General features: G+C 35.6%; 1 protein-coding gene across 4 annotated transcripts in view; it reads right to left on the reverse strand.

Annotated features, from left to right (window-relative positions):
- Nucleotides 1-16492, reverse strand: part of LOC150106342 (Fanconi anemia group I protein-like) — a 506449-nt gene that overhangs the window by 355865 nt on the left and 134092 nt on the right. For all 4 annotated transcript variants that reach the window (XM_090392383.1, XM_090392381.1, XM_090392380.1 and 1 more), the window contains one exon: nt 5587-5763. In XM_090392383.1, the coding sequence (XP_090248509.1) occupies nt 5587-5763 (177 nt within the window). The remainder of the gene's footprint in view (nt 1-5586; nt 5764-16492) is intronic.

Below are 16492 nucleotides of genomic sequence, written 5' to 3' on the forward strand. Positions count from 1 at the left end.
TGGAAAGGATGTTTGTGATTGCCTTTACGTGGGAGATGAATTTCAACATTTGGTATGAACCCACTTATTGGAGGCCTGAAATAGCTTGAAAAAAGTTCCATGTTTGTTTCTAGAGCAGGGTTTCTGGACTAGGTAAAAAATGAATAAAAATACAAAAATTGTATAAAATTCTTCAAAATAGAAAAAAAATCCTTTGCCCACCAGTGGTATGAATGTACTCTAGCTTAACAGGTAAACTTTTTGTGGGTGAGGAGCTACAAAAAAGGAACTAAAACATAAGCTACATCACAGTATACAGAAGTAAGCTATAGTATTACTGCTTTTTTTACTGTTTACACTAGCCTGACCTTCTGTGAGAGAAAGAAAAAGGGGGAAGAGTTAAATAAATAAAAAGAGTTAGATTTAAAAAAAAAAATTATAATAAAATAAAATAACAACAAAAAACGAAACTACATCACTTGCTACTTGTTGGTTGCTCTACACTCCTGTTATCTTTAGATTCTGCCAACTAGCCATGTTTTCTTGTGTTGTGGTTCTGCCATCTTGTTCTTCTGTTGTTCATTATCATCAAATTCCTGATATGTACTCTCAGTGGATATACAGGATATTATGAGAGTACTACACGAAAAAAAGTTACATGGTTATTAACTTCCAGTTGACAATTTTCGTTCAAGTTAACACGTTCGCTGCCACGCTACTTTGGCATGGTCTGTTCCCCTACGCCGAGCTGTTTTACTTCTTCAAGGTCAGTAAGATAATCTCGTTAGCGGAGGTAAACGACCTACGAGTATACTCGTAGTTGGCTTGTACAGAGTATATACGGTCTATGAGAATACACAGTTTTGAAGCTAGCCCCACAAGCCAAGCATTTTCACTTCTTCAAGGTCACTACAATAATCTCGTTCCCGGCGGTAAGCGTCCTACGAGTATACTCGTAGCTGGCTTGTGAAGCAGGATTACCCACTACGAGTATACTCGTAGTTGGCAGCGAACGTGTTAATCTGTTATCTGTAAAGACTCCAATATTATCAATCATATATTTTTGTCTTTTAAGGCACTTTTTATTGTATCATTCCACCTATATCTTGGTCTTCCTCCGGGAAATTTTTTTGACCTTCTGGTAAACACTTGGTTTGCTAATCTTTCTCCTTCCATTCTGTTTAAGTGACCATACCACCTGTGATTAGCCTCTGCTGACATTTTTCTGAATGCTAACATTGGCAAGTTCTTTCCTAATATCTTCGTTTTTAATATGATACTGTCATTGATACCATCTGTTCATTCCCATAATCTTTCACAGAACTCTCATATCTGTTGTCTCCAGTCTTTAATCAACTGTTTTATTTTTAATCCTGCTTTCAGATCCATAAGTTAAAACTGGTTTGAACACTGTGTTGTATAGTGCTAGCCTAGTGTTTTAATTTCTCTCTTATTCCATATAAATTTATTCATTTGAGTTCATAACATATTATGTTGGAGGTTTAATGGATTTTTTACAACACTCAAAAATAATTAAAATAGAATTTAATACTTCCTATATTTCATCCTAGTCACTAGGACATCTACGGGGATTACAAAAACAATTAATGTAACATGCACACAAAAACTTATAATACTAAGCCCAACCACGTGGGTGACACTAAAGCCCTATCTAGGTGGAGCGCCCTCTAAGGGCGGTAGTAGGTGGCCTGGAATGTAAGGTGGGACCTCTGGTGATGAGTGTTTCCCAAATCTTCGGAAGCTTAATGCAACCGTATTTATTAAGATTTGGTTGGTTTCTGAGAGCTGCTGCTTCTAAGAAAAGTCTCTCTTTTTTGAATTTGCTGTGGTGGAGCATGGTGGTTTTCTTCCATGATACTCTGTGGGTGGTGTCCAAAACATGGTCAGCCAAGCCTGAATGGCCATAGTTGTGTTTAACGATGTACGACTTGTGTTCCTCCAGGCGGATGGATGCTGATCTGCCTGTCTGTCCAAAGTACGCAAGCTTACAGGAACAGGGTACTTTGTAAACTCCAGGCAGCGAGAGAGGAGGGAGCTGATCTTTCGTAGACCGGATAAGGGTAGCAAGTTTGCGGTAGGGCTTATATGCTGTGTGTAGGTTATACTTTTTTAGTATCTTGGCTATTTTTTCCGAAGTGCCACGGATGTAGGGTATGGTGATGGCATTTTTAAAATCTTGTTGACGAGAGGGATGGGGAATGGGGGAGGAATTGATTATTTTTTTGATACTGTGTTCGCTGTAGCCATTGGAGAGGAAAGTTCTGTGTATGTGGTTAAGCTCAGTAGTGAGGGCGGTTCCACTGGAACAAAGATTGTGGGCTCTCTTGGTAAGAGTTTTAATGATGCTTTATAATAGAAGATTATAAACAAAACAAATATCATTAGAATTCAAGAGTATGTGAGCAGTTAATTTAATGCAGCATGATTATTACTTAAACAGAAAAGGAAAATTCAGTAAAACATGTTTGATAATAGGATGGCAAAAATAGACCAAAAGTATCTCAGAAAATAGAAATGTCAGATATGACAGCACTAGATGCCTCACAAATAATAGATTAATTTGAAAAAAAAAAAAAAAAAAACTATTAACAGGAAGCTAGTAATAATATAAATTTAGCTGTGCAATATGAACTTATTTTAATGGTATTAAACACCAAACCAACTAGATTATAAAAAGATATTTAACAAATGCTTATGTTTCACTGGATTTCAAGCCTACATCTTCAGAGTAGGTTTAAAATAGATACAGATACAGAAATGGGTTGACAGAGTATCTATAATTTGCAATGAACAGTACGGGTATGCTGAGGGAAGGTCATGTTTGATCAACTTGCTCTCATTTTATAATAATGCTACCTTTGAGGTAACATTATAAAAGTGGTATAGGAAGGAGAGGAGTGAATCCGGGCCATGTGGCCCGGATTCACTCCTCTCCTTCTTAACACACTTAAACAACCAACACCCTAGAATCAAGTTCACCCTGGAAAAAGAGGAAAACAATAACCTCCCCTTTCTATACACACTAGTCAACCGTCAACCTGATGGAACCTTGGTTTTCTCAGTTTATAGAAAACCCACCCATACAGGCAGATACATTCATCAACAATCCCATTACCCTCCCTCACAACAATATGGAGTTATTAAGACACTATTCAACAGGGCAAAAATAATCTGTTCAAATGATCAAGCCCTAACCACTGAACTAAATCACATCCGTGACACTTTCTCAGCCAATGGCTACCCCCCACCAAAAAAAATCCAGAAAATACTGAACCCAGTTATCCACAACTCCCTCCCCTTCACAAAAAAGATTACTCTAAATCCATCACCATTCCCTACATCCGAGGCACCTCGGGAAAAAATCAACAAAAATCTTAAAAAAACATGACTTAACCACTTGTTACAGACCACATAGAAAATTGGCATCCCTTATCCACTCCACTAAAGACCAACCACTTCCCCTAGACCTACCTGGTGTATACCAGGTCCCTTGCAGCTGTAAATTGTCTTACTTTGGCCAAACAGGCAGGACAGCAAATATCAGAATCTCAGAACACAAGGATTACATCCGATTTCACCAGTACAGCCACTCTGGGCTTGCAGACCACGCTCTGAATACTCGCCACAAAATAAGATGGAAGAAAGCCACAGTCATACACCGCAGCAAGTTCAAGTATGAAAGACTGTTCATGGAATCAGCCTCAGCCCTTAGGAACATGCCAAACCTCAACAAATTTGGATACATGAGACTGCCCCAAATTTGGGAAACATTTATCAGAAGAACTTCAGCCCAAAGGCCAAGAACTACCAATATAGCCCACCAGGGGGCACCATCAGGACTTTAGGAAAACGTTAGCTTCCTAGCTTCAGTTCTCATTTGCTGTTATGTAGTACTTGTGTGCACGTGTCTTTGTATTAAGTTCCCAAGAAGATGGCAACGTGACATTTGCCGAAATATCGGAAAGTATATATTAAAGTTTATTTAATTTATATTTCTAGTATACGCTGTCAATTCCTTAAATATTAGTTATGTTTAACCAGCGTATAAGCCTCTCAACAAGAATAATGATGTTGGGAGGGATCTGATAGGTGACATGCAGCTGTTTGCTGAATATTACTTGCCAAATATCTCAATGAGGCTGATATGCAGTTCACACAGAATGTTAGTAAGAGATACCTATGTAATGAGATATCCAATGTCATATTATATTGGTGGAATTATGCTCAAACTTCTCAGGCTAGGGATTCTGGAGTGTTAGTAGATAAGAAATTGAAGTTCAAGGATCATATTGCAATGATTGTGAATACAACTTAGAGGATAATTGCAATGCTAAAAACCAAATCTTGATATATAAGGAAAAGGAAGTCATTTTGCTTCTTTACAAGGCCTTCATATTACCTCATTTGGACTATTGTACACAGGTCTGATCTTCTGGTTTCCATGGTGATGCTAATACAACAGTGGAAAGATTGCAAAGGAGAGTGTTAAAGATGATATCAGGATTGAAGAATACAGATTATGAAGACAAAGTGAGAATTTGTGGACTGCAGACACTAGCTAACTAGAGAAAGAGGGGGTGATATGACAGAGAGTAACAAACTTCTGAAAAGGACCAGTAAATTGAATTTTTAATTTTATGAAGGGTGGAGAAAGATAATGAAAGGGAAAACCATAGATGTTGAGAATGAATGCATACATTCAAAACAGTGGGGTAAGAGCTAGATTTTTTCTCATAGAACAGTGTGTGATTCGAATGGATTGCCTTTAAAGGTTGTGAGTAGAGGTAACATGAATAAATTCAAGGTTGAGTATGACAGCTGGTGCAAGTGATATGTTGCCTCTCTCAATGAATCTCTGATTCCTTGGACGTCTCTCTCAATAATAATAATAATTACTAATTTCCTATAATTTTGTCTAATACTGATATATTATTGGTTATGATCCTTCTGAAAGTCTGGTGAGCTTAACACATTAAAAGAATGATGTGAAATATTACAAAAGTTAGAATCGTGAATTAACTCAAATTTCAGTACTACTAAGAATTAACTCAAATTTCAGTACTACTAAGAATTAACCAAATTAGAGTCCTAATTTGATAAGTTCTTAATTTCCTGCCTTCTAAAGCAACTGTACATACATAATCCAACTCTAGTAATATCTTGATTTATGGATTTTATTTTATTTTTTGTTGTTGTTGTTTTTGTCTGTTACAGTAAACTTTCAACTTCTATTTTGTTTAAGTATCATACTATCTCAAATTATCTCTCCTTAATAATGGTCTAAATGTGTAAGCAGAAATAATCTGAAACTGCAGAGTACTTAAATAGAATGTATGAGAAAGATAATTAGAAAAAAACCTGTCAAGTGTTTCTCTAATATATTCAATATCAAATTTATGATTTCCCATATATGATCAACTATTTTATTTTGGAATTACATACACTTACATGGTCTAGATTAGGTGAGAAAGAAAGAATAAATGTTATTACTTGAAATTTAAAACAATATGAGCAAAGCTAACTGCAAAATTTATTTCATTAACCATATTAACAGGAATGTCTATACACAGATACTACAATTCATACCAGCTCAAAATCCTCCATCTCTGCTTTTATCATTCTTTTTACTAATTGTTTATATTCAAACTGAAGATTTTTAAAATATCCGTTTTGAAAGTCCTGATCTTCATGGTCTTCATCCTCAGCTGGAAGCCTATGAAAGACAGCTGATAGGCATAACTGTACTGAAGACATCAGTTGAGCCTACATTTATTAATAATAAAAAATTATTAAAGATTTTAATAATAAATAAATAATAATATAATGTTATTTCAATTATTCAACCTTTAAATATCCACTGTTTCTGTCTCTGAATGGATCTGCATGTAAAGCAACTCATGGAACAACTCTATGTAACTGAACAATCTTAACTATTTCTCTCTCAACTAAATGACCAGAAAATCATTTCTCATTGTGCTTGGATAATTAAGAGATTAAGGGTAATTAATAAAATTGTGTAATAATAAACTAACTCTTTTTTTTATTGCTAGGAAAATCACATGCATACATTCCAAACAATTGCTCATGGAAAAAATGTTATTAAGGCTATTGCATAAACTGGAGAATATGGGATTGGAATAACTCTTGACTTGGTTAAGTAGATGGCTGACAAACAGATATCAAAAAGTGATATATGGTGGGTGTGAATCTTTCAGATTTAAGATGACTAGTCATGTACCTCAGGGTTCAGTCTCTGGGCCACTGTTGTTCAATGTATACATTAATGATATCAGAGAGGGTCTAGTTTGCTGATGATGCAAAGATATGCAAGGGCAATCAGGGATGCTACTGATATCCAGCACTTCCAGAATGATCTGAATAGGCTGGAAATTTGAGCAAATGAAAATAGATATTAGTTTAATAGTAGTAAATGCAAAGGTATGCACTTTGGCATTATGAGATTTCTAGGGGCATATTATATTACTGGGATTATGCTACAAGAAACTGATGAGGATAGGGATCTTGGCATATATGCCAAGATCCCTACGCCTGGGATAATGGTGGATAGGAATTTGGTTTAAATGTCACATAGCAAAAATTGCAAATACAGCTCAGAGGATAATTGATGTTGAAGCGATTCTTGATATGTGAGGATAAAGAAGTCATTTCGCATCTTCATAAGGCCTTGATAATACCGCACCTGGAGCACTGTGTGCAGATTTGGTCTCCCACATTCCAAGGAAATGAAGAAACTGTAGAAAGGGTCCAAAGAAGAGTTTACAAAGATTATATCTTATGGGATTTAGATTATGAGAACAGATTATAAGTATATGGACTGCAGACTCTGGTTAACCGGAGAAAGAGAAGTGATATGACAGGTCTATAAACTTCTGAATGGGCGTTATAGGATATCGTCTGATAAAATTTTTTTGTTATAAGGAAGGTGGGGTTAGAACACAGAAAATCCATGGAAGTTAAGTCTGTTCATGGTGAAGAAAGGGGTAAGAGATAGGTTTTTCTCTCGTAGAGCAGTGAGTGAGTGGAATAATTTGCCTTTACAGGTAATAAGTGCATCTGGTGTGAATGACTTAAAGGGAAGATATGAGAACAGGTTTGGGTGATGTATAGCTTCCCTTGATGAGTCCTTGACTCCCTGGAGGTTCAGATAATAATAATAATGTTTAAAAGGATATTTTGTTCATTTGATGATGAAGTTTAACAAATGTACTAGTTACTTTTCAAAGAGGAATATATACAAAAAGATACAGCAACCAAAATTACTAAAGAAGGAGTTGCCGCTCATGGTTGCCTGGTCTATGATTAGTGATAATGGATTAAAAGTTATTATTACATATGTAGCAATAAGTTGGTTTGTTGGGATTTACTCTTGCACAAGCATAGTAAGGTCATACAAGATGTTGTATCATCTCATAATGGATGTTACTGTACACTACAACACTGATGTAGAAGAATAAAAGGTGTTCTTCTGAGTTCCTCCTCAATGAACAGCTTATTGTATGGCTCTAGCACATTTGTAGAGAGATTGGAGCTTTGTTATTTTTTTTCAGTATCAAAAATTCAGAAGGATATAAATCTATTGCACAGATTCTAAAAAAGCTTTCTCCTAAAGTGTCGGCAGTTGCTTGGATTCAGCAAACTACACAACCATTATGTTCAAGAGTAGACAAATAATGTACTTCATATCTACCCTTCTTATATGGTTATATAATCTGGTTATATGGTTGATAGATAATATACATTGGGTCCAGGAGAATTTTTGACTCCTGACCTATAATGTAACATGCTTTGGCCTGAGCAAATAAGATTTGATGTAGTAGGTTATCTCTAAAATATACCCCATGCTTTGTCCTGATTATTTTTGTCTGGTTGTCACTCAAGACTCCACCATTATTTCAGATAGAGTGGAGATTGAGTGATGTTTTTAGTGTTCAAATTTTTAGAATGTAAAGTATTTAGAAGTGCAAATGACATTGCTTGGACAATATAATCTATTACACCCACCATTGTGTCAATAGGTGTTTGGTTGGCTGCTTCAGGGTTAAATTTCACGATATATATATATATACATATATATATGCATGGAGGTTCATCTATTCGGTTGTTAAACATATTTTTAAAAAGAACTGAATGACAAAAACCGAGAAAAAAGGTTTAATAGTATCACACAACTAGTTTCGGTTTTTTTACAGCCTTCTTCAGGTGTTTTTATAAAAGAAAAAACCTTAAACATCGAAGATAAACTGTGAATAGCACAGAAAAGTCATTATACATATTTAACGTGAAAACGTTGTAGTTAACGTATTCGAAGTAGTTCCTTCATTGGTCACATTGTTGGGTGAGTGCATGCAAAATGACAGTCCAGGAGGTTGTAGCTTAAATTATTATTTAAATGTACAGGGTTGAGGATGATTTCTCTAGATTCTACAATTTTTCTCTCCAATTCGTCATGGCAACGGAAAATGTTGTTAGATCTATCCCAAAGGATTGTATGACCATGGTTTTCATCATCAGAATCGGCTGAAAAAAGGACATGGCTGGATAAAGCACTGGCACGTGTTCTCTTGTAAGTGATGTCCCTCCTGTGCTCCTCCATACGCAATTCAATAGACTTATCTGTCTGGCCAAAGTAAGGGATGACGCAGTCACACCATATATTATACACACTGAGATATTTTAGATTGTGATGGTTAGGCTTTGGATGGCTCACTAGGAAGCGGAGTAAATAAAGGGGTGATATTTCTTTGCTTGCACAGGAGAAACATCGCTTACAAGAGAACACATGTTCTTTTTTCGGCTGATTCTGATTATGAAAACCATGATCATACAATCCTTTGGGATAGATCTAACAACATTTTCCGTTGCCATGACGAATTGGAGAGAAAAATTGTAGAATCTAGAGAAATCATCCTCAACCCTGTACATTTAAATAATAATTTAAGCTATAACCTCCCAGACTGTCATTCTGCTGTGATGAAATACTCGCGCTCACGAGATGCCATACGCACGCACTCACCCAACAATGTGACCAACGAAGGAACTACTTTGAATACGTTAACTACAACGTTTTCATGTTAAATATAATTATTATTATTACATCACACCTCCATGGAGTCCAAAGACTCATCAAGGGAGGGCATCTACTCTACAACTCTTCGTCTCACTACTCCACCAACCTTCATCATCTAACACCAACACCATCTAATGTCGACTATCACCACTAGTTCTTTCACAGACAATCAAACATCCATGTCCAGGCAGGCAGTTGTTTTAAAAAACTATTTACAGTTTGTTTGTTTTTTTATCTTCAATGTTTAAGGTTTTTTCTTTTATAAAAACACCTGAAGAAGGCTGTAAAAAGCCAAAACTAGTCGTGTGATATTATTAAACCTTTTTCCTCGGTTTTTGTCATTCAATTCTTTAAAAAAAAAAAAAAAATATATATATATATATATGTATGTATGTATGTATGTATGTATAGAGAGAGAGAGAGATTCCAGTCAGCTCAGCCAATTTTCTATCTAAGCATCCATGAAGGAGAAGTTCTTGTGATGATATACTGAAAAGCATATACAAGTGACTGCTTCTATACATGTTCTCTTCAACATTCCACAAACATTGGAAGAATAGCAAAGGAGCAGATTGAAACTATTCACTTGTATTCCGCAGTGGATCTTTAGCCACTGCAGAATACAATTTTGCAGGGTAACTATTGTAGCTTCCACCTAAAAATCAATGATATTAAGGTTCTTTTGTAGAGAAATACTTAAAATCCAAAGAGGATCCCACTTAGCGCATATCACTGTTATCCTTAGGAGAGAACTGGAAATGCACCTACTTATGGAGAAGGTTGTACCCTTGCAGGCTGTACACCTTTACGGCGTGTTCAGCTTAACACTACTCTAAAAACTGTTGCTCTCCACCTCTCAAGCACATGATATATTACAATGTATTCTTTTTATTTACCATCAGGATCTGAGTTAACCCAACTGACCTTGATAATCTTATACTGTAACTGGACTGCTAGTACTTTATGGATAACTTCAATGGAAACAACACTCTGTGAGTGGTTCCAACATGAATGGGCATCCTATATCTCGAAGCATATGCTCAACAATCCTGCTTGCCCATTCAAGTTTTTGATGGTTTTTTCTACCTCAAGTATTGATATGTGCTCCTCTTGAAAATTTCTAGTATGGTTCTGTCACTGCTTGATTCGTTTATCAGTCTCTCAAAGTATTTACTCCAAACATCTAGGATATCCTTGTCTTCAGTTTCATGTCATCATTATATTTGATTCCTTTTACAGCACCTCCATTTCTAAGCTTCTTCAATAGCCTCCAGAACAATTTGCCATCTTACTGATATTTATTTATTTTCTTTTTTATTAGTAATATTACGGGCAACTCCAAGAGTGCTTAGACTCATCAAGGGAGGCCCTAAACATCACGTCAAGAACAACTATTCAGCATCCACACAGTATCTATCATACTTTGCTTGAACTCATTCACGGTCATGGCACCCACAACAGATTCTGGCAACTTATTCCACTCATTCACCACTGTCCAAGTAAAAAACCCTAGTTCTAACACTGTTGCCAACCACACTCTTGCTCAGTTTCTATGGATGGCCCCTAGTCCTCCCACCTCCAGACCTATTCTGAAAAATATCCTCTGAATTAATCTTATAGAAACCCTTCAGTAATTTGAATGTCTCAATCATATGACCCCCTTCTTCCGACTATCAACCAATTTCTGCAACCCACAAATCTTCAACCTGTTCTCATAAGGTTCATTCCATAGACCTGATATCATCTTGGTCACTCACCTCTGGATCCTCTCTACCTCCTCCCCATCAAGAAGAAACCCTGCCACCCATATCTGGGTACAGTAGTCAAGATGGGGTCTTATCAAAGCTCAATACAGAGGAACAATAACTTGCTTCTCTCTGCTCGTCAAAGTATTCTTCAGTAACAAAGTGATTTGATGAGCTGATTTAGCCACTTTTGCAATGTGCCCCCTAAACTTCAACTCCCTATTCACCAACACTCCCAAATCCCTGGCCTCATCAATCTCCTGGAGTACAGTTCCACCAATGTGGTATACTGCTGCTAATCTTTTCACCCCAAAATGCATAACCTTACACTTTGCCAGTTGTCTTTTGGACTCTGCTCCTGAATAAACTACTCTGATATCTCTCCATCAACCACCCTCCTATCCATCTCACCAACCCTATATCCATCCCCACATGCTGCAGTTTACTGATTAGAATTCCATGTGGTATCCTGTCAAAGGCCTTAGCAAGGTCCTGCAGTATCACTGTAAACCCATTACCCTTATCCAGTTCAGACATCACTGTGTTATGAAACGTGAGCAAGTTACTGAACTGAGGCATTATCTACCCTTCACAAAACCATGCTGTCCCCAATACAGTATCCCATTGTCATCTATCCATTCCTGTATTTTTCTCTTGACTACTTTCTCCAAAACCTTGACAATGACTCCTGATATACTGATCGGTCGGTAATTTGCAACAGCAGTCTTGGAACCTTCTTTATGCAGTGGTACTATTTTCTCCCTCTTTCCACTCCCTCGGGACTAACCCAGACCCGAGACTCAAATTAAACAAAATGGTCAAGGGCACTGAAAATTATTTTGCTGCTTCATGTAAGACCTGAGCTGGTATACCATCCAATCCCACAGATGTATTCACATTAAGGTTTTGTAATATACTATTCACCTCCATTGCCATATAAGCTATTGGTTCCTTCAGTCCTTTGCCATACTTTTCCATAATTTTCCATACTCTTACCAAAAGTCTTCCTATGACTTTTGTTTAGCTACTTTTACACATAACTTTGCTATCTTACAGTTTTCTCTGGATTCTTTTATGGCATCTGTCAACTTATTTGCTAGGAACTTTTGGTATGCTTTCTTCTTTTCCAGGACTTCTTTAACTTCTTGTGTCCACCATGGTGTTCTTATTTTTCTATCCTTGCAGACAACTTCACCACATACTTCCCTAGCTTAAACAATCAATATCTTTTTCAGTTTGCCACTGAGACTCCAAGATTTGGTTCTTGTTTTGAATTTGTTTCATTTTTTCTTCAATAATGTTTATATAGTTGAGTCTACAATTTACCTGTGAAAGATGCCCGACTTTAATTCACTTTAAAACTTTCTTGCATACTGTGCTATTTTTATCCTGCTTAGTACTAAGTAATGGTCACTTCCATTTCAAATCCTATATAATTTAAAAATTTATTTCAAATTATACAGGTAAATCAATAATTGTTGGCATCCTTGATTCCAGAGTCTTCTGGTACTAATATATTCCATGAGCAGTTTACATCTGTATATGCCTGGTACATCATTCAAGTACAGGACACCGTAGGACAGAAATTGTATCCTTAGATAGTGTGAATCCTGTAGGCCTTTTTTGTCCTGTTATTAATTTACTTTGCAGTGTTCATTGCCAATTTAATGCAGTTTCATCAGCATTATATACTTACTCAGGAATATGGTCATCAATTACAAGTTCAGTAATTCACAAATGCTTGATAGCTCTTGTGTGGGGATTGTTTTTCAACAAGAACACTTTATGGATAGAAATTTCATAACACGCTTTTTATATAGCCACATTCATTTCAGTGTTTGAAGCGATGGAACAACTTGTCCCGATCAGTTAACATGCTATCTTACAAATCGATTCCATCGCTTCAACAACACTGAAACCATTCCATCATCATCACTTGATTGTGAAATTATTCTTGCCATTTTTTATAGTTTTTCTAATACCCATTTGCATCTTAGAATCACTGTCTATAAAGTATTTCAGAATTTTGTCTCTCTGCTTTTTTATATCATGAAGAGTTGAACCAATATTATCTTATGAATAAAATGGTTTCCACACTGAAATACCATCATTGAGTTGTATTGGCCCTTCTAACTTTTTGTATCGATACAAACTTGTGCTTACACTTGACACCAAAGCTACTACTACTGTGAACTGGACTTTGCTTATAAACCCTAGTATGGATAAATATAATTATAATAAGTTAAGAATCACTCAAAATCAAGAGATCGCCACCAATTGTCAATATGAAACATTAAGCCAGTGTGCAGCACATGCAATGCCATATGTGGCATTAGTTGGGTAGTCATGAAAATTTCAATTGCACTATCATAATTTGATCCAGACTAAAGGAGGTGCTGAACTATCTGTTACCAGAAAATCAGTGGTGTACCCGTACTGGGTTTAAATTACATTGATCAAGAAAGGGAAAGAGCTGTATTATTCAACACTAAACATGAGGATGAACTTAAAGCTGTCTGAAAAAGAAATATCATCTTGAAATTACATTGTTAAAGTTCTGAAGAAACAGAAAAAGAAGTACCACAAAAAGGAATCAGAGATGATATGAATTACACAAAATCCAAAGACACTGCGAATATCTGAAATAATTTAAAAAATTGTAAAATGACATAATAATTGAAAAAAACTGCGTTAGAAAATATTCAAAGAAAATGCCATCAGAAGTATATAATAATATGAGATATAGATAAATCAATCATTTAATATGTGGAAAAGCAGTTGAAAGTTATTTTTCACTAGGCTATGATAAGATAATACGGTAAGATAGTACAATACTATATTCAGTCCTGAAGATATTTTCAGGTGAAAACTTTGTTTGCTCTCACTGGGATAAAGGATTAAACTAAATTTATCATGTGGAAAAGCAGTTGGAGAAGATATTCTCTTTCAAAGATGACTTCTTCAAGAATTCTTTAAATATCAGCATCATTTACAAACGTTTGTATAGTTTACTCCAGCTTTTACAGCAAAATATTTATTTAACATTTTTTTTTGTGTGTTTGATAAGGCATTTCATTAGAAATCTCATCAAGAGTAGTGAGATGTTTACCCACAACAAAATAATTTCTTCAACTCATGGAAAAGTTAGAAATCAGGATGGTCAATGTGAGATCTGCAAGAAGCACCTACCGGTCATGCTTTACCAGATGCACCATATGAAACCTATCACTTCATTACATATTTATTCCAAACTGATATCTGACCAGAATTTGATTCATCCTTCATTTCAAAGACTTCTTTCATGAAAAAACAACATGAGAAATGGAAAACCAGAACACATTTTTACTCTGAACCTGGCTTAAAACTGACATGAATGTGAAAACTTTTAAATTTTATTAATAAAGTATATAATGAATCATTTCAATCTGAAACTTACAGATTATCCTCAGTGAAGTGACAATTCAAAAAAAGCAGAATAACAATGGATTTCAGAACAGACAGACTCATATAGTGCTAGAGTGGTATAGCACAGTATATATAAAGTTGACATATACACCCCCTCCCCACACACACACACGATAGCATGAAATAAACCTTGTTTTTTGATGATGTGTAAGTTTCAGATCCAAAATATTTAGTTACGTACCTTCTTAAATTTTCTTGTGTCTACATATAAAAAACTAAATAAGAGAATTACAGAAGAATATAGCCATAAGTATTGCAGGTAAGGTTTATGTGAATATACTAGAAAAAGCACTATAAAAAATTCTAGAAGGGAAATGTGAAAAGAACAATTTGGGTTCACTCAAAATAATGTGTTGTAGAATACCTTTAGTTAAAGACAAAGAGGTGAGAAATCATGAACATACTAAGGAGAGGGAGAGTTAATTACATGTGTAAAGAACTTAAATATAGTTGCTTTTTTATATATGTAGTCGATTTGTTTACTAATAAACCAGATATGGTGGTGAACTTTTGCAATAATAAATTTAGTTTAATCCTTTATCCAAGTGTGAGCAAACAAAGTTTGCACCTGAAAATATCTTCAGGACCGAGGAAATGTAGTGCAACACCAGGCAACTCGGAGCAAAGGTGGACCAAGATATCATCACTCCTATCTCAGTATCTCCCATAATGCAAAACACATCTCCTTGCAGATATGTATAATATTATGCATTAAGGGAAGGGCCACTACCAAGACTGGTTTCAACCTTTATTGAGGTCTCGTCAGTAGGAGTCAGGCCCAGAGGTGGAGATACCAAGGCAGAAGCAATGGAAAGGTCATCTTTATCTATAGGAGTTACCAAAAGGTGTGCCACCTTATTATTAAATTACTCTGGATTTAGAGAAAGATGTTGAAAGTTTATTTTTCACTTGGTTAGACTATAATAAATTTAGTTTAATCCAACACTGATGTTATTTTCAGTTCACAAGTGAAATGACCTCAGAGAAATATTCAGCTGTTTTATACCACAATGTGAAATAAAAGCAACTGAACACAGCATATAAATTTGATGCCAAAAAGCAAACAGCTAATGGCAGTGTACTATTTTTGTCATTCATAGCATTACAGCAGTGGTACACACAGCTTTTCTCATAGATTGGGTTTGCCCTAGGAAATTTTGTAGACTGTTTTCTTTGAAACCAAACAGGAATATCTTTTACATTAACAGAACATTTAAAAGATGTATGATATAACTAAACCAGTGGAGACATTAAGTCGATGAAAAAAAAAGGTACCAACATGGTGAACTGTTGTCCTTGCATTCGCACCTAACTCAGTGGTGTATCATACTGATAGACACCACCAACTTACAGCAGTCTAATGGTATGACACATCAGACTGCTGTAATTCTTGTACTCATTTTAATAACAGGTATGCTATGAAATAATTACTTGCCATAGGTTTCAGCTGCAATACTAATCAAATCAGCTTTCCAATGAGGATCACTGCCTTTCTAGGTCACTAATAGCATACAGATTTCTGATAGCACTGTTGTAAAATATTACTTCTTTATGCTTGTTATCTTGAAAACAAACTCACATTAAATGCATCTCTCTCTTAAGAGAGAGAGAGAGAGAGAGTGGAAAATCTTAATGCTCTTTCTCTAACTTCCATCTGTTTCCTGTTTCAATATTTGTATGGGGAAGACTTGAAACTCACCACTATAGCTTCAAGTCAAAAGTAAGTGACAGAAGCACATGGGAGATAAAAATGTGTTTATTCTGTATGTGGCCAGGATTATTTTCTTAAAAATATCATTTATGTCTCTGAATTTACAATTTTCATGATAATCTCTAACTCAAGAAGTTGTTGAATCTATAGTACATCAGTACAGCAGATGAACAGAAAGATGAGGAGAAAGAAGAAGCTTGTCAATGGATGCCACTACTTATGTATTTCCTAAGACTGTATTTTTATGAAATACATAAAAGGGATAATATTCCAAAAATTCTGAAAGTTTGAAGTTAAACTGTGAAGGAACACTGAATAGCAGCATTAACAAATTTAGAGAAGAGTGGGGAAATTATTGATGCCAATTCTAATAAACAGTGACCATTAAAACATTAAGAGGAAATGAAAGCAGCAGAAATTGAGTACCCATGCAAAAGAAAGTGGAATTAATTGATGAGAGATGAAGTAAGAGTGACAGGTGAG

Source organism: Typopeltis vanoorti, chromosome 5, assembly GCF_054136105.1.
Source record: "Typopeltis vanoorti isolate ZY-2024b chromosome 5, IOZ_Tvanoo_1.0, whole genome shotgun sequence".
Classification (NCBI taxonomy): Eukaryota; Metazoa; Arthropoda; class Arachnida; order Uropygi; family Thelyphonidae; genus Typopeltis; species Typopeltis vanoorti.